General features: G+C 38.5%; 1 protein-coding gene across 1 annotated transcript in view; it reads left to right on the top strand.

The window, feature by feature from the left end:
- Positions 1–27,931, top strand: part of LOC131839280 (uncharacterized protein C3orf20 homolog) — a 121,051-nt gene that overhangs the window by 43,822 nt on the left and 49,298 nt on the right. Inside the window, exons 7-9 of the mRNA XM_059186555.1 lie at positions 13,762–13,882; positions 16,509–16,643; positions 17,767–17,862. Of these exons, the coding sequence (XP_059042538.1) occupies positions 13,762–13,882; positions 16,509–16,643; positions 17,767–17,862 (352 nt within the window). The remainder of the gene's footprint in view (positions 1–13,761; positions 13,883–16,508; positions 16,644–17,766; positions 17,863–27,931) is intronic.

The following is a 27,931-nucleotide window of genomic DNA, read 5'->3' as shown; positions in this document are numbered from 1 at the left end:
TGGCCTCCCTGCCCCCTGAAGAACAAGATCGCACTGGCAGCATGCCATCCCATGCCCTAGGAAAGCCTCACATCCTCTTCAGCATTGCCGCCAAATTCTTAGGGGTTATGATCTTGTGGTCTTCTCTGAATTTCATACCCTTTCTCCTCTGAACTTTGTTCTCCACTCTGTCTTGAACCGTGGGTTTATTTTGGCTCTTTTGTTTAAACCGATTAGAAAATTCGCTCTTTTTTTTTCTTTTTTCCACATAAAACCCACTCACTGAAGGCCTCTGTGAGGAAGGCTGAGTTTGTTAGTGATTTGGGTCACAGGAAGCTTATTGCATAGTATAGCAAACATCTCAAATGAAGTATAAAATATAGGAATGTGTTTTTTCTTAAATAAAGATCTTATTTGTTTATTTGAGAGAGCACAAGAGAGAGGAAAGAGCAGAGAGAGAGCAGACTCTGCACTGAACAGAGCATGGAGCCTGATATGGGGCTCTATCTCACGGCCTCGAAATCATGATCTGAAATCACGAGTCAGGTGTTTAACTGACTGAGTCACCCAGGCACCCCTGTAGGAATGTGTTCTTTTTTTTTTTTTCCAACCAGACAATGTTATGTTTATTGTTTCCATTTAAAAGGGTGATAGGAGGCGGCCCCTGTCTGTCCAATAAATAAATAAAATCTTTAAACAAATAAATAAAAGGGTAACAAGATAAAGCAAAGATGTATAATAACAAGGAAAGGTCTAGAGTTTAAACCCAGATATCTGGATTTAAAGGTTTTCTTTACTTGCTTTGTGATCCTGAAAAATAGTATTCAACCTCTTGAAACTTTGGTTTCCTTATCTACAAAATAGGAATATTAATCCCCACCTTAAGGATTTTAAGGATTTAATGAAACAACGTAGGCAAAATTGTAGAAATGTGTTCTTAAAAGTGTTTCATCCATCCTATGTGTTGTCCAATTTTTCATTTTCCTCTCCAAGATCCTCTTGTTTTTCTTTTCCTTTTTTTTTTTTTTAAAGATTTTATTTATTTATTTGACAGAAATCACAAGTAGATGGAGAGGCAGGTAGAGAGAGAGGAAGGGAAGCAGGCTCCCTGCTGAGCAGAGAGCCCGATGCGGGACTCGATCCCAGGACGCTGAGATCATGACCTGAGCCGAAGGCAGCGGCTCAACCCACTGAGCCACCCAGGCGCCCCGTTTCTTTTCCTTTCTACTTTAGGAGCCTCTTTTCCCTTTTCATCCCCCACCTTGAAATCTTTCCATTTTCTTATGAAAGAGAAGTTCAACTCTTTATAGCTCTATGCCCAACCAGCTAACATTTGCATTTTCAAGCATTTAGCTAACAATCTGGACATGTTGTCCTGGGAGTAAGGTGAGGAGATGGGAGAGGGATCAAGGAAGAGGGGGTGAGGTTCCTTAACTGCCTCACATTTCGGTAAGCCACACCATTGCTACCGTATGTCTCCTTCATTCATTTATGGATTTCTCCTTGCTTCATTCCTTTACTAAATGTTTACTGAGCATCTATCACATGTCAGACACTCAGAATAGAGAGTAACATAAAGTTTCTGTTTGTCAGGAGATGTGTTACAGGAAAACTGAAAGGCTGTATTTAGAAACGGAAATAGGGGCTCTTGGGTGGCTCAATTGGTTGAGCATCTGCCTTTAACTCAGGTCATGATCTCAGGGTCCCAGGATTGAGCCCCACATTGAGCCTTCTCATTTCATCAACTCATTGAAACTGAATCCATGTGGTAGATGGATATGTTTATGGCATAGAATGTGGTGATGGTTTCATGGATGTATAGTTATCTCCCAAATCATTAAGTTGTGTATATTAATATGTATATATTTATGTATATATTAAATATATTCAGCTTTTTGTATGTCATTCACACCTCAAAGTGTTTTTAAATTTATTTTTAAAAATATTTCATTTATGTATTCATGAGGAACAGAAGGAGAGGCAGAGGCAGAGGGATAAGTGGGCTTCCCAAGGAGCAGCGAGCCCAATGCAGGACTTGATCCCAGAACCCTGGAATCACAGCCTGAGCTGAAGGCAGACACCCAACAAACTGACCCACACAGGTGCCTCTCGAAGTGTTTTTTTTAAAAAAGATAGAGATGAATGGATGGATGGATGGATGGATGGATGGATAGATATGGAAATAGTTAGATAACTAAAGATTTGGAAAGTTCATGAAACAGTGATGATGAGTGGCAGGAAGACGGAGCAAAAGGTATGTGGAGTGGGGAGTTTTGAGAATACCAAGGCTGAGAATGTTTGTACATGCAACAGTGCATAGACAAGAACATTGAGAGATGCCATCTTAGGGATCATGAAAGTTGGTGTTTTTTTTTTTTTGTTTTGTTTTTTTTAAAGATTTTATTTATTTATTTGACAGAGAGAGATCACAAGTAGATGGAGAGGCAGGCAGAGAGAGAGGAAGGGAAGCAGGCTCCCCGCTGAGCAGAGAGCCCCTACAGCGGGTATTAATTTCTTGTTGCTTGCCTGGAGCTGCCATTACAAATTGCCATAAACTGGATAATTTAAAGGAACAAAATATTATGCTCTGGAGTTTAGGAGGCCAAAAGTCAGACATCAAGGTATTGGCAGGATTGATTCCTTCTGAATCCATACCATGCAGCTCTCCTAGTTTCTGGTGGTTGCCGGCAATGCTTGGTGCCCCTTGGCTTATAGACACACCACTCCCATCTCTCCCTCCATCTTCATATTGCCTTTTTCACTATGACCTCTCCCCTTCTTATAAGGACCCAAGCCATTGGATTTAGGACCCATTCTAAATCATCTTGAAATCTTAAGTACGTCTACAGATGCCCTATTTCCAAATAAAGTGACATTCTGAGGTTCAAGGTGAACATGAATTTTGGGGGGACACTATGGCAACTCACCATAATTACTGTTCCTCTATATTTACCTTTATTTGAAATATTACTTACTCTCATACCTCTGCCTACTCCTCTTCCATGTACTTAATTGCAGTTTCATTGGTGATTCATATTTACAACAGCACAGATGGAAATTTTAGACCAAAGGCACCGTGAATACATAAATTCCGCACATAAAAGAAGAGCACAAGATGTGGGCTTAAAAAACCCCAACATTTTCTGGCCCCTGAAGATTTAAGAAGAGATTGACATTAAAGACTATTCATAAGACAGCTTTCAGTACTCACCCTCCGGATTTGCTGAATTTGAATTTTTTGAATGAGCCCCAATTGCATATATCCCATCCTTTATATTTTGACTTCTCTTGATTTCAAGATGATGGAAATTGACAGGTCATCCGGAAAGCAAGTGCATAAAAATGCTTTTTATATGTTTCTGCCATGTTAAGCATTTCATATATGATGGCTGTGTTCCTGGGGAGCCCCTTTCCTGGTGGTTATGAGCCAAATCACCTGTCGAATATGTCAGAAGTTTACCAGCAAAAAGAGTACAGGTCAGCAAAAAGCTAAAAAAAATTTTTTTTAAAAACTAATGCCTAATTCTCAAGATACAAGTAGAAAGAGACAGAATAATAGGGTAGCCAAGTGCCTTGGTGAGTGGCATGTAAATACCTGCCCTCTGAGTGGAGAGCCTTTCCCAACTTTGATGTTAAGATGAAAAGATGATGACAGAATCTGGAAGCATTTCAAAGGCCGAGAAAGCACATACTATTAAAAAATCTCTCCCTCCCAATCCTAGCTGCTCAACAGTTTCAAAACAAAGATTAAGAAAAGCTACATAGTATTATGGCATTTTAATTGCACATTTTGTTCTGTGACACCACAAAGTGGAAAAGTAACAATTGCTTTCATGAAGAACAAATGAATTTTCACTCAAGATGTCCGGGGTTTGTTAAAGTTAGATTATTTGGAAACTGTTTCTGGAGATGTCAGTTAAAACATCTCACCCTCATTGTTATGCTTAAAACACAAGGCTTTAGACTTTGTGCAGATGTGGTATGGGATGGGACAGGCCTTTCCTGCAGGGGTTGGGGAGTCCAGCCTTTCTTCCTCTGGAGAGAATGGCCTGAACTGTGTTACAGGGCAGGCCAACTGTGATGTACAGTAGTAAGGCAACACTTTTGATCTTCTGTTGTTTCTATTAAACTTGAACTAAGGAAAAGAAAAATCTCACCCTCATTGACTGCTAATATATATCACGTTATGTGAGAAGTAGTGTATATCACTTTTTCATGGTATTTAATTTTCCCAGGAACCCTCTTGATTAGGTATAATTCCCAGCTAAGGCAAACTGAAGCTCAGAGAAACCAGATACCTTTCCCCAGGCTACCATGGAACCATTGGAGTCAGTTTTCAGACTGTGATCCCAATGCTTTTTTTCCCCTTTCCGGCCCTTAACACACTGAGAGAGAGGTTTAGGGCTGAGAACACAATGTATGAACACTGATAAGAGTAGTAATAATCAGGAGTGCCTCGGTGGCTCAGTGAGATCGAGCCCCACATTGGGCTGTGCCCTGGGCATAGAGCATGCTTAAGATTCTCTCTCTCTCTGCCCCTCCACCCTCCTCTCTCTATCCCTCTCTTTAAAAAAAAAAAAAAGAGTAGTAATAATTATAAACATAATCATGTGGTAAAGAGCATGGGCTTTGGGGCTAAGATGTATCTAGTAATAGGTTGGACCAACACCGAAACTGGGTTGTGTCTCCAGTATCTAGCAGGCTAAGCTCAGGCTTCTTTACAGGGTGCCTGGGTTCCAAAACATCAAGAGTTAAGATAAATCTCAGTACATACACACTTTTCAAGCCTTCTCTAGTATCATGTTTGCTAATGACTCAGATTCAAGAAGTGAAGAAAGAGACTTCTAATTTTCTTGGAAGAAGCTGCAAAATATTGTGGCCATTGTTGTAATTGACCACATTGTTGTAATTGATCATGCCTGAATCTAAATTGTGACTTCTCTCTTGTCTCTCTCTCTCTCTCTGCCTCTCCACACCCCTGATTCTATTTTGATCAATCTTGTGTAGTAGAATTTGAGAATTATGAATACATAAGATGATCACTTCACCATATTCATCTGTTAGCCACCAATCCCTCCTCTCAAGAGTGTTCATGAAAATTTGCAAGGCTTAGTTTTCTTCTTTCTCCTGATTTTGGTCCAGATGTTCTTATAGTTTCACTTGGAATTCTGTGTCATCCTCTGATTCCTTCCTGCATTCTTTGTTGGTCCAATCTGGATTGGTCATGTCCTTTTGTTTCCCGTTTCAAATATGCCACCTGTAACTGCTCACAAAGTTCAGAAACTGTGAAATCTGTATTTATATCGCGTTGGTGATTTCTTTTCCTGTTTGGTATTCTTTCAGATCCCCACATTCTGAACTGTCTAGAGATGTGAATTCTTCTTATGCTCACTAGAATATCTGTGAATATCTCTTGGAAACTTATATTTATGACAATGGTGGAAGTAATTTAGTGGAATTTCCCAGTTATAGGCTAAGTGTTGCTTAAATGCTTTTCCCTTTTGAAATTTGATGCTTCTTTTCTTCATAAGGTGTTTTGCAGGACTAGCTTTGGGGAATAACAGCTCTCCACTTGCTGCCTTATCCATGGGTTTCACTATTAAATATTTCATGCAGACTTCCATGTGGATTTTTATTGCCCAAAGAGAATTTGTATCAAAATGGAACTTGGTGACTTTGAAGATTTCAGAAGACCTTTCCCACTCTGGCCCCTTTCCAACCTCATCTCCTATCACTCACCCCCTTTGTTTACTAAACTTCTGCCTCTTTTCATGGCTTTCGTAGTCTTTGTTCCCTGTTACTGAAAGCTCTTTTCCCAATCTTTGCAAGATGGGCTTCTTATCTTTCAGGTCTCAATTTAAATGTCACCTCCTAGAAGAAATCTTTTTTGTTTTTGTTTTAGATAGCTTTATTGAGAAAAATTGCATTTCATAAAACCCATCCATTTAATGTGTACAACTCAGTGGTTTTTAGTATATTTACAGAGTTTTGCAACCATCCCCATTATCTAATGTTAGAACTTTTTCATCACCCTGAGAAGAAACCTTATACCAATTAGCATCCAGTCACTGTTCAGTACTCTCACCTCTAACCCTAGGCAGGCATTAATCTACCTTCTGCCTCTGTAGATTTGTCTATTCTGGACATTTCATATAAATGAAATCATATAATATGTGGTCTTCTGTGACTGGCTTTTTAAATTCAGCATTAGGCTTTCTAGGTTCATCCATGGTGTAGCATGAAGAATCAGTACTTCATTCCTTCTTATAGCGAAAATTATATTCCGTTGTATGGATATACCACCTTCCGTTTCTCTATTCATCAGCTGACAAATATTTGTGTTGTTTCCATTTGGGAGGCTATGATGAATAATGCTACCATGAACATTCACATACAAGTTTTTGTGTGGACATGTTTTCACTGTTCTTCAGTAGATAACTAAGAGTGAAATTGCTGGGTTATATGGTAACTAGATTTTTAACTTTTTAAGGAATTTTTCCAAAAGAGGCTTCTAATGGCCATCCATTTTAAGAAGGCCTGTCTTTCTTTTCCTTTATTCTGTGATGACTTTATTGCTTCTTAGCACTAATCACGATCTGAAATTAAATGTTCATATACTGGGTCTGTGTGACTAGAATGTCTCTCCTTGATGGGAGAGACCATTTATACCTTGTTCACTGCCTTGCCGCCAAGCACTTAGTATGTGCCTAGTATATAGTGAGTGCTTAATAAATGTTTGTTGAATGATTGAATAGTGAGTGAAAAGGGTTCTGGGAAATATTTGTGTCAAGCTGTTGGAAAGAGGTAGTGGGGAGGCTAGACAGATGGAGTGCTATAAGAACGAGCCATAGAAATTTTAATAAAAAGGTTGTAGCAGTTAGAGTCGTTTTTTTTTTTTTTCTTTCTTTCTTTCTGAAAGTAGAGTTAGAATGCTTTACTATAGCAAATAACAGAAAATTCCAATTTTGGAGAGGAGAGGTTCTAGATGCAGTATAATTTGTGACTTAGTGATGTCATGAAGGATCTAGATTCTTTTCATTTCTCCAGTCAGTTATCCTTGGCATCCTTTCTTCCAAGGTGGTTCCCCTGGCTACCAGTGACACTAGTTGTATGCTCTTTTATATGTCTAGCAGGAAAAAGTTTAAAACTCTTTGTTTTTTTTTTTTTGTTTGTTTTTACCAGAATAAATTATATGTCCTTCCTTTCATCTCTTTAGATCAATTTGGTAATAGGCCTATCCCAGAATTAAAAACAGCTGTCAAGGGAACACCATGTGCCTATGAGCTTAGATAATTCGCATCTACCCTCTGTAAATGGGGACCAGTGAAGGGTGAAGAGACAAATGAACAGCAATTTCTTTGAAAGGAGGAGGGCTCTTAAAGGCACAAGAGGACAATTAAAAAAAAAAAAAAAAAAAAAAGGAGGGAAGGAAGGAAGGAAAGTAGGAAGGAAATGGATGCTGGGTAGGCAACCAACAGTGGAGCACATAGAACTTGATTTGGGTCAACAATCTCTAAGGGTCTGATCCAATGGGAAGGGGCATGGCAGCAGCAGGATTTCCAAAGATGTGATATTTAGTGGAGGGAAGGAGAGAAAATATCTAGTCCAGGGACTGGCAAAGCTTTTCTGTAAAGGGCTGGATAGTAAATCATACAGTTTTACAGGCCGTACAGTCTCTATGGCAACTATTCAACTCTGCCATTGTAGCATGAAAGTAGCCAGAGCCAACACATAAACATGTTGGCATGGCTGTGTTCTGATAACATTTTTACAAAAACAGGCAGAAGCCAATTTGGCCTGTAGTTTGAAGTTTGCCTATTCCTGACCTAGACCATGGATAATATTACATAATTATCCTCGCTATTGAAAAAACAGCTTAGAACCCATGTTTTCCTAAAGTTGAATCAGCATTTTCATTCTTGTATATACTCTTATGCAAGGATACTGATTGATTCTCCTCTAAACTTGGATTTAATTCATAAATAGCTAATATTTATTGTTTACTTACTATGTATCAGTCCCATTTGCATTTTATTCTTTTTTTTTAAAGATTTTATTTATTTATTTATTTATTTATTTAAATAAAGACTGAGAGAGAGAGCATGAGAGGGGAGACAGGGAGAAGCAGACTCGCGCTCAGCAGGGAACCCTATGCGGGGCTGGACCCTGGGACTCCAGGGTCATGACCTGAGCTGAAGGCAGGTGCTTAACCAACTGAGCCACCCAGGTGCCTAGCATTTCAGTCTTTATCTAATTTGTCTCTTGATACTTTCAAGATTTTCTGTTTGTCATTGTCTTTTAACAGTTTTACTATAATGTGTGTAGTTATGGATCTCTAGAGCTTTTAATTGTTATTTTCCTAGATTGGTAAATTAACGTTCTTTATCAAACTTGGGGAGCTTTAGGCCATTATTTCTTTGAATTTTTTTTTTCTGCCCATTTCTCTATTCCTGGTACTCCTGTTTCATGTATATTGGTATTTTTAACAGGGTCTCCTAGGACTCTGAAATTTTTTTTTTCCTTTTTTTGAGAGAGAGAGAGACCAGAGGAGTGGCAGAGGCAGAGGGAGAGAGGAAATCCCAAGCAGGCTCCATGCCCAGTGTGGAGCAGACGTGGAACTCAGTCTCACAATCCTGAGATAATAACCTGAGCCAAAATTAAGAGTCAGATACTTAATTGACTGAGCCACCCAGGCACCACAGGACTCTGAACTTCTGTTTCTCTTCACTCTTTTTCATTTCTGTTCTGTAGACTGGATAATTCCTACCAAGCTATCTTCAAGTTCACCGATCCTTTTGCCAACTCAAATAGGCTGTTGAGTCACTCTATCCAAGTTTTCATTCCCATTATTATAATTTTTCATTCCAGCATATCCACTTAATTTTTTAAATTTCTTTTTTGTGTTGTTGTTGGTATTCCCTGAGGAGTCACTATAGTCATATTTTTCTTTAAAAAGCGATCTCCTTTAGTTTTTAGGGTTTTTTTCTTTTTAACATATTTATACCAGCTGCTTCAAAGTCTTTGTCTGGTAAGTCCAATGTCTGTGCCCCTTAAATATAGTTTCTACAGGGGTGCCTGGGTGGCTCAGTGGGTTAAAGCCTCTGCTTTTGGCTCAAGTCATGATCCCAGGGTCCTGGGATCGAGCCCTACATTGGGTTCTCTGCTCGGCGGGGAGCCTGCTTCCCCCCCCCCCCCCGCCTCTCTGACAACTTGTGATCTCTGTCTGTCAAATAAATAAATAGAATATTTTTTTAAAAAGATAGCTTCTATTTCCTCCCTTTTTTCCTATATGTAGTTCACATTTTCTTATCTCTGCATGTCTTACAATTTTTTACTGAAACTAGATAATTCTAAATAATATAGCAACTGTGGATTCCAGTCCCTTTCCCATTCCAGAAGTATATCTTGTTTAATTTTGTCTCTCACAAATAACCCTATTAGGTGACATAATATGTAACTCACCCAGACAAAAATAATCCTCTTTAAGGCCTAATGCCCTTATGGTAGCTAGTTTTCCCCAGTATTGGTATCTGAATATGATTCTTAATAGTCTGATAGGGTCAGCCTAATTTAAGTATCAATATATAATGAGACTTGGGGAATTTCGGAGATAAAAACAAATCATTTGAGAAGGTCTAAGCCTATAGCCTATGGTGCTAAATTCCAAATAATCCTCTATGATATACTGATATAAAGAAAACCCAAAGGACATTCAGAGGCATGTAAGATCAGTGTTTGGTTTTACATAACTAAGAAGGTGAAAACATCTAAACACCTAACTGGCAGGACTTGGACTGAGTTGTAGGCTGGACCCTATTGCACCCGACTCTAGCATCAAACTCTCCTGAGATGCTCATTTTTTGCAACAATATTCTTATAATTTAATTGAAGTCTTTACTTAAATACTATTTATTAATATTAAATCCTTATTAATCAACTGACTCCTGTGTGAGCCTTCACTTTCCTCCAACAAACAGCAAATGCTGGTTCTGGCTAAGGGTTGCTGAAGCTTTCTGCAACTCTAACCAGAAAATGACTAATTACAGCTTCTCAATGAGAAAGCCCACTGTCATGTAGGAGTGAGGGTATATTGCTGTTTGTATATAAAAGTAACTTGTGCACAGGACAAAAAAATTTTTTCCAAGTGAAATTAAAATTGTATTGCATGGAAATTAAAATTCTCTTCCTTCAACCTCATACCCCTTCTGTCAGTGTAGGCACAGCAAAGGACGTTTTTGTCTGTCCTTCAAAATACATCGACACATGCATCCATACACACATTTGTTTAGTTTTCTCTTTTTCTTTTTATGATAGACATTTTAAATTCTTAGTGAAAAAACAGTATTTCTTGTCCTGATGTCTGAGCTAAAGTTAGAGTCTCCATTTGTGAGGTCCTGTGATCATTCCATTTCAACACCCTTAACACATCCCCAAAAAGACAGCTCAGTTGACAAATAGCTGATAAATAAATGTGGTCTATCCATACAATGGAGTACTGTTCAGCCATAAAACTAAATGAAGTACTGATACAGGTACAACATGGGCTAACCTTGAGTGCATTATGCTAAGTGAAAGAAACCAGGCTCAAAGACCACATATTGAATGATTCCATTTGTTTGAAATGCCCCGAATAGACAAATCTATATAGACAGAAAGTAGATTAGTGGCTGCCAGGGGGACTAGGGGAGGGAAGAATGCAGAGTTGTTGCTAATGGGCATGTGGTTTTCTTTTGAGGGTGATGAAAATATTCTAAAATTGATTGTGGTAATAACTGTACAATTCTATAAATATACTAGAAATGTACTGAATTGTACATTTTAAATAGTAGATAGTATGACATGTTTTTTATATCTTGATAAAGCTGTTATATATAAAAGAAAGAACTCAAAAAATTAATATTTAATTTGCTGTCCTATATTGGATCATTAAAGTAGATGTCATTATTTCCCTTTTGCCTACAACAAAATTGGACCTAAATGTGGTATTCTTTGTTTGCAAAAGTTATGAAATATTTTTAAATTCCCCTTGTCATCTAAATAATATTAAGTGTAAAATAAATTAAATTTAAAATTATACTGGGAGGGGAGCCTGGGTGGCTCAGTGGGTTAAAGCCTCTGCCTTCAGCTCAGGTCGTGATCCCAGGGTTCTGTGATTGAGCCCTGCATCAGGCTCTCTGCTCAGCAGGGAGACTGCTTCCCCCATCTCTCTCTCTGCCTGCCTCTCTGCCTACTTGTGATCTCTGTCTGTCAAATAAATAAATAAAATCTTTAAAAAAAAATTATACTGGGGAAATAAAATGATACAACCACAAAAAAAAATTATACTGGGAAATTGTCCCCTTGATTATTTGTTCCATAAAATTTAATATCCAAGATGAGAATTACATTCATAAACAGGAGGTGATTTCCCCCTACTTGCTGCTCTGGAGTGGTTGCCTTCCTCATCTTCTTCCTGTCTTCATTGCTGACAGTAACTAAGCAAATGAATACAACACCATCTGCTGATGATATTTTGGGAGCTTCCCAGAAGCCCAAAACACTAAGCCTTAGGGCTGAGTCCTGCCACTGTGCAATTTCATCCTGGGCCCCATAGACCTCTTCCCCCTTGGAAGAGGATGCTGCCTGCTTCAGAACTAAAGCTTCTGAAAGACAAAGGCCAAAAACAAAAACAAAAAAAGCTGTCTTCCAAGGGACTTCGTTATTTAATTGTTAAGGATCTTTTAAACTAACCCTCCTCTTGCGCATCTGTTGTCCCACCAAAAGGGTGTTTCGGTGAGAAGACTCAGCAAACTGAAAAAGCAGGAAGATGAATTAAAGGAGGGTGTGGCCTGGGACTCTTGTTGCCAGGATCCAGTGTGTAGGGCACCACAGTGCCTGCAGGGGAAACAGCTCCCACTGCTGTGTAGGAGTGGACCATTCGGGTCCTCCCTGAGGCTCCTCCAAGGAGTGAGAATAGCTGAGATTACCCCAGGTGAGTGAAAAGGTAGGCTGTTTGGGAAAGGAACACAATCCTCATGTCCAAGGAGTGGAACTTCTGTCTCTGATTTTTTCACTGGGTTGGTCACTTTGCTTCTCTTGCCCATCTGTTAGACTGCAGGCTTCCCAAAAAAGCACCCCTTTTCTACTGTGAACTACTTTTATTCTTTTATTAGATGGTGAATTCCCCTATTGAACTTTACATTAGGCTGCAGGTGTTCTATTCACCAGTTCCCCCCAGCCTCTGTTTCTTCATCTGGAAAATGGGACTCAGTACCTATAGACGGAATTGTGAGGACTTAATAATACAAGCCAACACTTCTAGAGAACTTACAAGGTGCCTGCATTACAAGGTGCCCAACTTTGTTTTAGAGAACAAAGTTGAAAGTGCTTCACATTAAGTAATTCATTTAGTTCTTACAACAGCTCGTGAAGTAGATGCTGTTGTTATAGCCAGTTTTAAGACAAAGATACCAAGCCACAAAAAGGTTAAGAAATATATCCAAGTGGGGCGCCTGGGTGGCTCAGTGGGTTAAAGCCTCTGCCTTCGGCTCAGATCATGATCCCAGGGTCCTGCGATCTAGCCCTGCATCAGGCTCTCTGCTCAGCAGGGAGCCTGCTTCCTCCTCTCTCTCTCTGCCTACCTCTCTGCCTACTTGTCATCTCTGTCTGTCAAATAAATAAATAAATAATCTTTTTAAGAAATCATATTTAAAAAAAAAAAGAAAAGAAATATATCCAAGTTTATACAGTTAAGACATTAACACCATTAACCATCTGGCTTTATGACGTTTATAACCATTAAACAACCCTGCCTAGTAAAAGCAGATATTTAAGGCTTGGCACATAGTAGGTTCCCAGTAAATATTGTCTATCAAAATAATTAAAGTCACAAGACTGAAAATGCCCTGAGAATAGAGAGAGCACCTTACTTGGGGCATCCTTTAGTGCCTTACAGTACCTAAGTAGTATCTTACATCCAATAATTACCCAATATGTATTTGTTAAATTGAGCCATTTCATCAGGGCAGTTCAGACTTCAAGCCCCTTCTCTGCCAGGTGCTGTGCTGAGAAGAGAGAATATACAAATATAATTTAGATACGAACACATAGTGAGATGCTACTGATCTAAAAAAGCTAATAAAATGCTAGGCTGCACTGATAGATATATAAAGTATAGGAAAGATAAAATTGACACCTCCTGTTCTTCATCATCCCAATTCCATCTTTCCAAATCTGTATGGTTCTTGAATCCACATATGTATCTTTCATCCCTCTCATCCCTTCCCCAGTCCAAGCTACCATTGTTTCTCTGACCTCTGAACTGGTTTCTAGCACTTTGGTTCTTTACAATCTGTTTGATCATGTCCCCTCTTTGTTCTGTTATGAAACCCATTCTATGACTTTTTGCTCTTAAGATAAAAAGCTTGGTACAGCGTCAAAAGCCCTGCACATCTGGCCCCTGCCTGCCGGTCACTTAGTCTCATTCACACCACTCTGGACTAGCCAACATGATACAATAATCATGGCCGACAGAGCCCATTCCTATGACTGTATGGATGGGGACGTGCCAAAATAGGAGGGGATGTGTCTCAGAAAGGGGAATCTTGATCAGTTAAACAGATATATACCAAACTTCCCTTTAAGGAAAATATTCAGCCAGAGGCAAGGTGTCCATCCTCCAAGCATATGATGGGAAGGAGTCCTGAAAGGCTATGACCTGGTGACTTCCATTGCCTCAGTCAAATCAATGAGTCCATGAATTTTTCTTGTTCTAAATAAGTCATATTTCTGTCTTTTTTGTAGCCCAATAATATCAATGATGTTTAATCGAGATGGTGGCATGGTGATCAGCAAAAAAGGAGACATCATAAGGGAATGGATGTGGCCTTCGAAGGGAAAACTTGATGATCCAGTTGACGTTTGGGTATTACTTTACAATTCATCATTCTTATGTCTATTTCTTATGCCATACCAATAATTTACTTTGAGCCTCTAAAATATACTGTTGGAGAAGAGAGGATTGAGAGGACTGAATTATCATCATCATCATCATCATTATCATCATTGTTATTATTATTATATAAGATTTTACTTACTTATTTGTCAGAGAGGGGAAGAGAAGAGAGAACACAAACACGGGGAGTAGCAGGCAGAGGGAGAAGAGACTCCCTGCTGAGCAAGGAGCCTGATGCAGGACTTAATCCAGAACTCCAGGATCATGACCTGAGCCCAAGGCAGACACTTAACCAAGTCACCCAGGCATCCCTGAGAGGACTGAACTATTCAGTTTGGCTGTCTACACTAACCAAGCACCCAGCATGGAGCCTAATGTGGGGTCTGAACTCATGACCCTGAGATCACAACCTGAGCTGAGATCAAGAGTCAGATGCTTAATTAACTGAGCCACCCAGGCGCCCCAAGCAGTTACTTTAAACAGTAATTGTTAAAAATTACTATTAGAAAGCATCTTGTGTTTAATATAAAAATATTTTTAAAGTAGAAAGATAGGGGCGCCTGGGTGGCTCAGTGGGTTAAGCCGCTGCCTTCGGCTCAGGTCATGATCTCAGGGTCCTGGGATCGAGCCCCGCATCGGGCTCTCTGCTCAGCAGGGAGCCTGCTTCCTCCTCTCTCTCTGCCTGCCTTTCTGCCTGCTTGCGATCTCTCTCTGTCAAATAAATAAATAAAATCTTTTAAAAAATAAATAAATAAAGTAAAATAAAATAGGAAGATATACAGTGTTCAAAGTGAAAGTCTCCTTCTCCTCAGTCTCACTCTGTAGAATTACCTTTGTTAATAGGTTAATGTGTATTAGAATCAGAAATTCAGAAAATGTAAGAGCCTACCAGTGGGAACTTTGGTGAACTGGAAAGTGTGCCCTCCCCCAAAGGAGACAGGCTTTACTGGGGACCAGAACATTGTTGCCACATGGGAATGTGGGTCTATGCCTGCTATATGTTATGATTTTCTAAAAAGCCAGATTTTGTGATGAAATACCCTGGTATTTCAAGTTGGCAATTAATTCAGACTCTGGCAGGACTAAACCAAACACTTCCAGCTGCTAATCTGTAACCTCTGTGCTAGATTTTATTGGTTCATATATATAGTTACTTTATGTGTGTGCATGTATATGGGCTGCATTTTGTGTCCAGGACCACTGTGTATGGTTGCAAAGGTGTTTGTACCACCAACCTTAGAGGTACCAATTATAAAGAGCTGTGCTGTCCAGCACGGCAGCCACCAGACACCTGTGGTTATGGACTCTTGAACTGCACTGTAGTAAACTACACACCAGATTTCAAAGACTTAGTATAAAAAACAAGAATATAAAATATCTTATCAATCATTTTTATATTAGTTACACATTGAAATGTCAATATTTGGATATATTTAGTTATAAAATGTTATTTAAGTTCATTTTACCTGCATTTTACCTTTTAATGTGGCTCCTAGAAAATTTAGAATTATTCATGTGCCAAGCATTTATGGCTCACGTTATATTTATAGTGGACACACTATTGTGTAGAAAGTACCTCCAGGTCTCTCTGTTCTATTCTATTCACAAGATCGTCCTTGGCGGCTTTGTATCCTACATATACTATTTGTCTTATTTATTTATTTATTTATTTATTTATTTGACACAGAGAGAGGGAGATCACACATAGGCAGAGGCAGGCAGAGAGAGAGAGGGGAAAGCAGGCTCCCCACTAAGCAGAGAGCCTGATGCAGGGCTCCATCCCAGAACCCCAAGACCATGACCCGAGCTGAAGGCAGATACTTAACCATCTGAGCCACCCAGGCACCCCTGGATTGTCATTTTTAAAGAAGCACTGCTCAGCTCTGAAAGGTGAGGAAAGTAAAGAGTGTGCAGAGAAACTGTCCCAGCAAGCCTGTATGTACAAGTGTCCTGACACTCAGGAACCGGCATGTTTAGAACAGTTGACTTAACGAGGGCGCTTTTTCTACAGCAAGCCTTTTAAAAATATGCTTTACAAATCTGCAGATGTTCCCTTGAGCTTTAGAAGTTGTTCATTACTTTTCTATCCTTGTCATTTATAAAATCTCTTCAGCTTTAATAAGTTTCACAGTAATAGTTACTAGACTTATAAAACTTCTAAGAACTTGGCAGCCATTAATGACTTTCCTCATCATCATGGGAATTAGATGTTGTCAACTGTATTTTATGAGAGAGACTATCTCAAGAGTTAGAAATACAACTCAGAAAAAAAAAAAAAAAGGAAATACAACTCAGAAGTACCTGCAAACTGACCCAGAATTTTCGTTCTAAAGTGAACCTGACTTTCTCTATAAGACATCACTACATTAACAGTTTCTCCTCGTTCCTTTTCCTTCCCTTAAGAAGTCATAACAACCCACAAATTTGCAGCAAAAAACCTAAAAGCCATCCCTGACTTAATGGAACCAGACTGAAGCTGTGAATGTCGGTCTCAAATTTCCTTCCATGCATCCTGCAAATGTTTTAAGATTTCCCCTTGAATTATGAGCATGAAAAATTCTGTATAGAAAATGACAATCCTTTCTGTTTCCCCCAGGTGAACAAGTTCATTACAGTGGAGATTTCTGGGCGCTTTGCAATCACCTTGGTCTACAGATGGCATCCCCAAAGCCTAAAGCTATCTCTGGCACCTGTAAAATGCAAGTTTTTTCCTCCGTGCTTACCTAAGGTGGTAGGTCCAGAGGGTTTTTTTTTTTTTTTTTTTTTAATTATCTTCATGCCACTACCTCAGTGCAGACCAGAGCAAGAGCAATGCTGACTGATTTTAGATTCTTATCTTTTAGCATTTCCTGGTAATTGCTATAGTAAGGACACTGGAATCTGGCTAATGATAAGTCCTGCCAGAGCGGTTTCTGGACATTACCTGTGAAGTAACAGGAATAAGAGGAGGTTAGAAGAGGAAGATAGATTTGGGAGAAAAATGAACACCTAGTTTCTTCTGAGGCCATGATGCCTAAGCTTTGGAGAATTAGTTTCCTGTCTCTGATTTGGATGAATTGCTTGCATTTATATAATCTATAAGTTCTTAAAAATGGTGTGGGGTTTATATATTGTTTTTAACTAAAGTGAAAATAAATCAATTTAAAGTCACTGTTTTTTTTTTTTTTTTTTTAAGATTCATTTATTTATTGGGAGGCAAGGGCATAGGGAGAGGGATAGAGAGAGAGAAGCAGACTCTCTACTAAGTAGGGAGCCAGATGGGGTGGGGATCCTCAATCCCAGGATCCCAGGACCCCAAGATCATGACCTGAGCCAAAATCAAGAGAAGGATACTTAACCAACTGAAATGACCCAGGTGCCTCTAAAATCACTATTTTTAAGCATAAGTAATATTGTAAAGACACTTGGAGATGACCATTGTAAAAATTATGGTTCAGAATAATGTCTCTTTATAATTTCACACTTGCGCTAAATCTCTGTTGAGGAATCTTAGGCTAAAACTTTTGTTTGTCAAGAGGTGAGAGACGCAAATGTTAGTATCTCTGATTTCATGCAGTTAAGTAGTGAGTTGACTGACTCATCAAACTTTTAAAGGTTCTAAAATTTTGAGTGCATTTATGTGAATGATACACATATTATAGAACATGTATGAACCTTTAATGAAAAACCCTTAGTTTTAGGGATGGGCATCAAAACTGTGTTACTCCTGGTTATACCACAGAAATACTGTGCCTATTTCATATATGCTGAAGTTGTATAATTTTTGCCGTAAATAGTGCCTTTACGGCAAGTTATCTTGCCTGCCTGGATTTTTATTCCATGTCATCTGAAAAAAATTTAATACTCTCTCTCAGCCATTCCCTGATGTCAGTCCCATCTCCACAGAAGCCAGAGAGTTATTCAAGGCCTATAAATGCAAGCATCTGAAACCCACAACACAGGACAAAGATGTAAGTGTGCAGTAGTCACTATTTTGAGATTGCAGGCAAAGGTAACTTTTAGTTTACACGTTATTATAAAGTTAATGTTCTCTTCCAGCACGGGCTGGATTCCAGTACAGCTATTACATACAGATGAGCCTGTCATATAATTACTGGAAAGAGCCTAGGATGACTTATATTGTTTGTGTTTCACTTTTCTTTTCTTTTTTTTTTTTTAAGATTTTATTTATTTATTTATTTGTCAGAGAGAGAGAAAGAGAGCACAAGCAGGCAGAGTGGTAGGCAGAGGCAAAGAGAGAAGCAGGCTTCCCGCTGAGCAAGGAACCTGATGTGAGACTCCATCCCAGGACCCTGGGATCATAACCTGAGCCGAAGGCAGTGGCTTAACCAACTGAGCCACCAGGTGTCCCACGTTTCACTTTTCTTAACATCTTAGCCCTTTTAAAATGTACAGTTCAGTGCCATAAGCTCTCAGTTCACATTTTGGTGCTACTATCACCACCATCTATCTCTAGAACTTTTTCATTTTGTGTAACTGAAACTCTGTGCCTGGGAAACAACACCTTTCATACTTCTCTCTCCTATCTTCTGGGAACCCCTTTTCTACTTTCTATGAATTTGAGTGGTTTAGGTACCTCGTATAAGTAGAATCATACAGTATTTGTCCTGTTGTAACTGGCTGATTTCACTTAGCATGGGGTCCCCAAAGTCCCAATGTGGATACATTGTATAAGGTGTCAGAATTTTCTTCATTTTTAAAGGTGAATATTTCGTTACAGGTATACCACATTTCATTTGCCTATTCAGTTGTTGATGGACACTTGGATTCTTTCCCTATTTTAGCTATTGTGAATAATGCTGCTATGAACATGGGTATATAACTATCTCTTTGAGGTCCTACCTTCAGTTCTTTTGGATATATTTCCAGAGTGGAAGTGCTGAATCATATAGTAACTTCATTTTTAATATTTATATGATTTTTAAAAAAATTATATTTATTAATTTGAGAAAGAGAGCACAAGAGTGAGGAGGGTCAAAGGGAGTAGCAGACTTCCTGCTGAGCAGGGAGCTTGATGCAGGACTCAATCCTGGGGATTGAGGATCATGACCTGAGTCGAAGACAGTCACTTAACCAACTGAGCCACCTAGGTGTCCCTCAATTCTTGATATCCTTCCCAACAGTTGTCATTTTCTCTGTGTGTGTGTGTGTGTGTGTGTGTGTGTGTGTGTTTTAAATAGTAGCATCCCATTGGGTGTGAGGTGATGTATTTGACTTTTTAAAAACCAACATTATTGAAGTATGATTTATTTACCATTTTATAAAATACATCCATTTTAAGTGTATACTTTAATGAGTTTTAACAACTCTATTTAGTGGCCCATGACATCCTGATTCCAGGAATCCTTGTTTCTCAAGGAGGCATTAATGGCATTTGGGGCAAGATAATTCTTAGTTGTTCGGGACCATTGCAGAATACATCCATGGCCCCATAAACTATATGCCTATTGTGTCATCATTCAAAAGGCCCATGCACATTTGTGAATACCCCCAAGGAAGGATTTACTCAATTGTGTTGAGAACTGTTCTATATTGGTTATTCCTGGGGGAATATTTGGGTATATGGGATGGGGAGATGAGTCATAAGATTACTGCAGTGGTCTAATCAAGATACTCTGAACAGAACTAAGCTGGCAAGAATGGAACATAGATGAGAGCTCCAAGTTAATTAATAGGCAGGATTCATAGGACAGTTTTTTGGCTTATGTGTTAAGATGGAAAATCAATCACCAAATAAGAGTAGATAGGATGAAAAATGAAGAGGGCCAAGTGAACCAACACTTAAGGGGCAGGCTGAGAGGTAGGAGGAGAACCATGTCACTGTGGTGGACATGGTGAGACCCATGTCCTTTCCCCCTTCTTCTTGTATGCCTCTATACAAGCTAAAAATTGTATTTCCACACTCTCTTGCAGATGGATTTCTAGATGTGTATTAAGCCCCATTCATTAGATGTACTCATGTGCGATTTGGAAGATGGTAATACGGGAAAACCGTTGTCTTGCTTTGGCAAGCAAGATCATGGAGAAGGTGGGTTTTCCTATAGTAACACTGTATTATCTAGCTGCTAGCATCACAGATCCCAAGACACAATTGTGGCAGCTCCCTGGTTCTAAACTCACAGCTTTAGTGCACTATTCCTGAGCCCCACAACACCAGTGGGGGTTCCTAGGCCACACCTTCCTGATATGGAGAGGCAGCACCTCCCCTGGGTGATTGGCTGGTGTTCTGGGAACAACTGGAGATGGCCGCTTCTCCTCTTTTGGTGATTTTGTAATTTCATACTTAGAAAAAGGCTAGGGAGTTTTCTGTTTCTTACAATTGAGAACAACATTCAAAGAAAATGTGTTCAATATGAGGGAGTGGTAATAGGATGAGCCTTTCAGAGAAGTCAAGCAAATGAGAAATAAAAAGCATCCACTGGATTTGTCTTATGAGGATCAACAGTGACTTCAGCAAGAATCATTTCAGGGTACAGGTTGAATTGGAAACCTGCTTATAGTGAGCTAAGGAACAGATATATGAAATGTAGAAATTCTTGTGCAATTGTTGGCATTTGTCCACGCTTCGAATTTGTAGAGTATGAGAAAGAGGAATGGGTGCCCCAAACCTGTACTTTAGGCCCCTGCTCTCAGCCTTTCCTAGACCAGTTAACTTCTTATGTGTCAAACCACTTAACTTCTCAGCCTGCACTGGGGAAGCTTTCTGAAGCCCGGATGGTGGTGGCAATAGTCCAGATTCTTCTTCTTCCTCATTGTGGCAGATTTTGTAACATTCCTGTGGTTTGTTTTATGGTGGCTTTAGAAGGGAGCAATTTGGCAAGCTTGCATCAAGGTGACAGGATTTCTTGTAGGTGGAGCCTAAGTCTTATCTCCCTCTATTCTGCTACATCCTTCTGGAGTGCCACTCCTTCCCATAATTCCCTTGCCTCCCCTACTCAGTGTATATGAGAGGGCCCTTACTGGTTTCTGTCTTAGATGAGGAAGATAAATCTACACCCCCTGATCCCAGCCTCTATAGCTTCTCTCGCCTGGAATGGGATAATCTTCAGCCCTGAACTTGTCAAAGGTACTTGGTAGTGTTAAACTGGTGATCATTTTTAAGTTATTTAATATAAAACTATTTAGAAATCATGCTCTTAGCAATGTCCACAATAGTTAAACTATGGAAAGAACCTAGATGTCCATCAACAGATGAATGGATAAAGAAGATGTGCTATATATACACAATGGAATACTATGCAGCCATCAAAAGAAATGAAATCTTGCCATTTGCAACAATGTAGATGGAACTAGAGGGTATTATGCTTAGTGAAACAAGTCAATCGGAGAAAGACAACTATCATATGATCTCTCTGATATGAGGAAGTGGAGATGCAACATGGGGGGCTTGGGGGGTAGGTAAAGAATAAATGAAACAAAATGGGATCGGGAGGGAGACAAATCATAAGTGACTCTTAATCTCACAAAACAAGCTGAGGTTTGCTGGGGGGAGGGGGGCTGGGAGAGGCGAGTGGGGTTATGGACATTGGGGAGGGTATGTGCTATGGTGAGTGCTGTGAAGTGTGTAAACCTGGCGATTCACAGACCTGTACCCCTGGGGATAAAAATACATTATATGTTTATAAAAAATATATAAAAATTTAATTAAGAAAAGAAATCATGCTCTTCAGGGTGCCTGGGTGGCTCAGTTTGTTAAGCGTCTGCCTTTGGCTCAGGTCATGGTCTCGGGGTCCTGAGATGGAGCCCAGCATCAGGCTGTCTGCTCAGCAGAAAGCCTGCTTCTCTGTCTCTCCCTCTGCCTGCTGTTCCACCTGCTTGTGCTCTCTTGTGATAAAAAATAAATAAAATCTTCAAAAAATAATAAATTTTAAAAAGAAATGATGCTCTTTATAATATATGTAAATTGATCAAAGTGTGCTTGTAGTCATTGTTTTCTAATATTTAAAAAATTGCTTCTTTTTCATATGCATGGTCTTTAGCTTCTAGGGAAAGTGGTGTCACAAAATTCCTTTGATGTTCATAGAATTTGTTAAGTATGAGGCAAAAAAGTACATGATGAAACAGCCTGTGCTATTTGACTCCACTTTTGATCAAAGGAAAATATATTCTTATATATGTATTTTAAGACTGGAAGGATGTATGCCCAATTTTTTTATATTGAATACATTGCTTTTGAAATAAAAAATATCTTTGAAATGTGTAAAATCCTTACAAAGATGAAACAGTATGAGTAATATTAGCAAAGAAAATCAATCAGAAAAAAATTATTACAGTTCTGAAAGTTTGACAGTATAATGTGATCATTTCTGTAATGAGACCTACACTTTCCAAAGACTTAGAATGAGGCCACCTTCTCCAAAGGGCATGTAAGACTTCTTGTGTTAACTTTTTTTAGTAGAGATTGATATATTTATCTCTCACATTCACAAATAGCAGAAAATTCAACAGAGTCCCTTTTTGTAACTTCTCTAAATAACTCCTACAATCAGCGATTTTCCCAGACATGCCCTCCCTCCAAAATAAATGTTCAAGGTTGTGCAAGCAAGGATAATTTTCTCAACTGTGACAAATTATTCCTTTTTCAAATCTTCCTGAAAGATGTTCTTTTGTTTTTTAGATGTTTTGAATGTTCTTTGAGCAGTATTTCCAAAGAAGAATGTTAGGGCATGACCTTTCAAAGGAGATTTTTTTGGTTGTTTAATTTCTATTAATTTGTTTAACTTGTTGTTTTAATTTCTTTGTTGTTTAATATCACATGAATAGTTGATGAGCTAACTCTAGCTTTCTAAAACACCAACAATTGTTAATTAGTATACTCTTGAGTTTTCTACTCTTGAAGCTGTATTCAGAGTTCGTTGGCTGATGTCTGACACTTTGGGGAATTATTTTCTCTGTCAAACATTTCTTGCGATCTGGTCTCTTTGTGCCCTGACATGAAAAGCATGCAGTCTTCCAGTCCTTTGCCCTTCAGAGGCTCCTCAACCTACCTAATATGTTTGCAAATTAGGCTAATCTTGAAGATTAAAAAAATGAGTTGGGAAAATGTATTTAAGATGAAATGAGTGATATGAATCCAGCTCAACCAAAAAAGCTCAGATGAAAAAGCTCAAATGAAATAGAAATGCTACCTTGTGTGATACATAATCTATCCAAAGCATGTATAATTGAATGAAACAAAAATAGTAGTAATCTGGAAGTACCTATTGCTCCCTCTTCTTCCTTTTTGAGTCTGATTATAGATAGAGATAAGGAGGGGCACCTGGGTGGTTCAGTGGGTTAAGCCTCTGCCTTCGGCTCAGGTCATGATCTCAGAGCCCTGGGATCAAGTCCCGTATCAGGCTCTCTGGAGCCTCCTTCCTCCTCTCTCTCTCTCTCTGCTTGCCTCTCTGCCTACTTGTGATCTCTCTCTGCCAAATAAATAAATAAAATCTAAAAAATGAAAAAAGAAAGAAAGAAAGAAATAGAGATAAGGAGGCAAGTAGAAATAAAGGCATTTATTTAAAAAAATTTTAATTGAAGTATAGTTGACATACAATATTATGTTAGTTTCAGGTATACAACATAGTGATTTGACAATTGTATACATTACTAAATGCTCATCATAAGTGTAGTTACCATTCATTACCATATAAAGTTATTATAGTATTACTGACTGTATTTCCTATGCTGTATCTTCCATCCCTGTGACTTATTTATTTATAACTGGAGGCTTCTATCTCTTGATCACTGTGACCTAAATCAAGAGATTAATTACTGAAAGGATAGGCATCACCAGAAGAGTTATATTGGAAAAGCTGGACTGTAGATAGTTTGGACCTGAAACTCCCTAAACCCTTCCTCTAAATTGAAGAAAACCAGTTACTTTACCCATCAGAGTGCAAACTGGGAAACTTGAACAGGGGGAGACATGACTGTTGGTTGTCTTGTCATACAGGGATGGGATATACAAGGCAGACCACATACAAAGTGGTCAGAGAAGGCAGTTGGTGGGGCCCAATGAGGAAACATGATTCAACATGGCAGAATTTCATCTGCTCCTCCCAGGGTGTGGAGAGGCACATAGAAAAAAGGCACCACTTTCTGATGTCTTCCCTATTTGTTTCAGAGTCTTTCTGTCAGACTACTTCCACAAAATCTTTTTCATTTTTGGTCATAACAACTGCCTGAACAGCATATTATCTTTAAAAAGGTTGAAAAGGTGCCACTTTGGAAAATTTGGTCAGGTTAAGTGATTATCATCCACTCTTCCATAAGCTGAATTGTGTATTTCTTTGTGAAGAGAAATGAAGGGATGGAAGAAGACAGACGTGCTCACCCTCATAAGATATTTTTGAAGAAAAGTAAGGAAGGACTCTTCTTTCATGGAAATCTGAGGATATAGAGATAAGATTTTTCCTTAATAAAAATAAATAAACAAACAAACAAAAACCCACCAAAAAAAAAAAAAAAGGCTGGCTGAGCTTCCAAGACAATTAAAGAATAGATAATCTTTTCAACAAATGATTCTGGGAAAACTGGATATCCACATGGAAAAGAATGGAATTAGATCTTGTCCTTAAACTGCAGACCTAAATGTTGAGCTAAAACTATAAAACTCTTAGGAAAAAACATAACTTTAAATCTTCCTGATCTTGGATTAGACATGGTTTCTTGGATACCACACCAAAAAAAGCACAAGTAAAAAATAAATTAATAAATAAATTGGACTTGATAAAAATTTAAAACACTTATGCTACAAACAATACCATCAAGCAAGTGAAAAAATAATTCACAAATGGAAGAAAATGTTTGTAAATCATATGTCTGTTAAGAAACTTGTATCCAGAATATATAAAGAACTCTTACAACTCAATAATACAAAGATAAAGAACCTATTTTTTAATGGGGAAAAGATCTGAATAGACATGGGTCCAAAGAAGGTATATAAATGGCCAATTAACCTACAAAAAGATACTCAACAAAATTAGTCAGCAGGAAAACTCACATTAAAATTACAATGAAATACCCCTTCACATCCATTAGAATGGCTAAAATTAAAAAGACTAAAAGTAACAATTGTTGGTGAGCATATGGAGAAATTTGAACTCTCATTCCTCACTGCTTATGGAAATGTAAAATGGTACAGCCACTTTGGAAAACAGCCTGGCAGTTATTCAAAAAGTTAAACATAGCGATGCCTGGGTGGCTCAGTTGATTAAGTGTCTACCTTCAGCTCAGGTCATGACCCCAGAATCCTGGGGTCAAGTCCCATATTGGAGTCCTTGCTCACTGGCTCACTGGTTCTCCCTTTGCCTGCCTCTCTCTCTCTTTCTCTCTCTCTCTCTCTCTCACTCTAACAAACAAATAAATAAAATCTTTTTTTTTTTAGAGTTAAACATGGAGTTACCCTATGACTCACCAATTCCACTCCTCCATAAAGAAATGAAAACATGTCTATGTAAAAACTTGTATATAACAGCATATTTCATCATCTTATGAATGGATAAAGAAAATGTGTTCTATCCATATAGTGGAATGGTATTCATCCATAAAAATGATTGAAGTTCTGATATATACTGCAAAATGAATGAATCTTGAAAACACTATGCTAAATGAAAAGGCAAGTCACAAAAGATGACAGATTGTATGATTCTGTCTATATGAAATGTCCAAAACAGACAAATCTTTAGAGGCAGAGGGTAGGTTAGAGGTTGCCTAAGGCTGAAGGGCCAGGAAGAAATAGAGATGACTGCTAAGGGACAGTCACCACTGCTTGGGACAGGTACAGGGGGTGGGGTGGGAGGAGAACAAGAAGTATTCTAAAATCAGATTGTGGAAGTGATTGGACAATTCTGTGCCACTCTGTGAATATACTAAAAACCATTGAATTCTATACTCAGATTCATTGTCTGATATGTGAGTTCTAGCTCAATAAAACTGTTTTTTTTTTTTTTTAAGTCTTTCTGGACACCTTTACTTCCATCTATATAACAGAAGAAACTTTCTGAGAAACTTTTTTACTGAAAAACACCTAGAACAGAATACATTATAACTAATACAAATTTTAATGTGTTACCAAGTTCACAAGAAAGTAGGGGATATTGTCTTATTATTTAATAATCCATACATGTGAAATAAAATTATAGTGAACACAAGATAATGAAAACATCAAAATTAAAATAGGGAAAACAATTTCCCTTGTTGGGAGGAAAAGTGAAGAGGGGTGTAAGAGAGCTAAAGTTTAATTGTATTGATACTGTTCTGTTTATGGGTAGTGGGTACATGACTGTTCCTTTTATTATTCTGAATACTTTATTCCCTAAATTTTATTTTATTTTTTATATACTTTTTAAAGGTTTTATTTATTTATTTGAGAGAGAGAGTGAAAAAGAGCACAAGAGGGGAGAAGGTCAGAGGGTGAAGCAGACTCCCCGCGGAGCAGGGAGCCCGATGCGGGACTCAATCCCAGAACTCCAGGATCATGACCTGAGCTGAAGGCAGTCATTCAACAAACTGAGCCACCCATGTGCCCCCTAAATTTTATTTTTTAAAGATTTTATTTATTTACTTGAGCGAGAGAGAGAGAAAGAGAGAGCATAGAAGGGGAAGGAGAAACAGACTCCCCACTGATCAGAGAGCCTGACACAGGCTTCAGTCCCAGAATCCTGAGATCATGACCTGAGCTGAAGGCAAGCACTCAACCAACTGAGCCACCCAGCTGTCTCTAAGAAAATACCCAGGTCAGACTTCCGTTAATTTAAATCACTTCATAGAACTATGAATTTCAACAATAGTGGACCCAAAGCAGCAGCTATACATCATTTCCAAAAAATGCTTCAGGGAATACGATCAATTTAACCATGTCAGAATTAAAATTTTTGAGATACCAGAAAGAAGATGAAAAGGCAAGCCACAGAAAGGTAAAAAATATTTATAATATATATATATCTGACAAAGAATTTGTATCCAGAGCTTAAAAAGAACTACAACTCAATAAAAAACCCAATTAAAAATGTGCAACAGATTTGAACAGACATTTGGCAAAATAAGGTATGGGTGACCAAAAAGCACACAGAAAGATGTTCAACATCTCTAGTCATCAGGTAAATAGAAATTATAACTATAATGAGTTAATACCAAATGCTTCTTAGAATGGCAATAAATGAAAGGATAATAATACCACATGTTAGCAAGGCCATAAAACAATGAGAACTAACTTTCTTTCTTTCTGCATTGTAATTGATGATTTTGTCCTAAAATTCTTTTTTATAAATTTTTATTTAAATTCAGTTAATTAACATATAATGTATTATTAGTTTCAAAGGTAGAGGTCAGTGATTCATCAGTCTTATATAATACCCTGTGCTCATTACATCAAATGTCCTCCTTAATGTCCATTACCCAGTTACTCTGTCCTGCCACCTCCCTCCCTTCCAGCAACCCTCAGTTTGTTTCCTGTAGTTAAGAGTCTCTCATGGTTTTTCTCCCTCTCTGATTTCATCTTGTTTTATTTTTGCCTCTCTTCCTCTATGATCCTCTGTTGTTTCTTAAATTCCACATGTAAGTAAGATCATATAATAATTGTCTTTCTCTGATTGACTTATTTTGCTTAGCATAGTACCCTCTAGTTCCATCTACATCTTTGCAAATTGCAAGATTTCATTTTTGATGGCTGAGTAGTATTCCATGCATATGTATGTAAATACCACATCTTCTTTACCAGTTCATCTGTCAGTGGACATCTGAGCCCTTTCATAGTTTGGCCATTGTGGACATTTCTGCTATAAACATTGGGGAACAGGTGTCTCTTCAGATCAATACATTTGTATCTTTGGGGTAAAAACCCAGTAGTAGCAATTGCTGGGTCATAGGGTAGCTCTATTTTCAACTTTTTGAGGAACCTCCATACTGTTTTCCAGGTGGCTGCACCAGGTTGCATTCCCACCAACAGTATAGGAGGATCCCCTTTCTCTACATCCTCGTCAACATCTGTCATATCCTCACTTGTTAATTTTAGCCATTCTAACTGGTGTGAGATGG

The sequence above is a fragment of the Mustela lutreola genome, chromosome 8 (assembly GCF_030435805.1).
Source record: "Mustela lutreola isolate mMusLut2 chromosome 8, mMusLut2.pri, whole genome shotgun sequence".
Classification (NCBI taxonomy): Eukaryota; Metazoa; Chordata; class Mammalia; order Carnivora; family Mustelidae; genus Mustela; species Mustela lutreola.
Note: the sequence above shows the minus strand (reverse complement) of the source record. Positions and strands in the feature narration are given on the sequence as shown.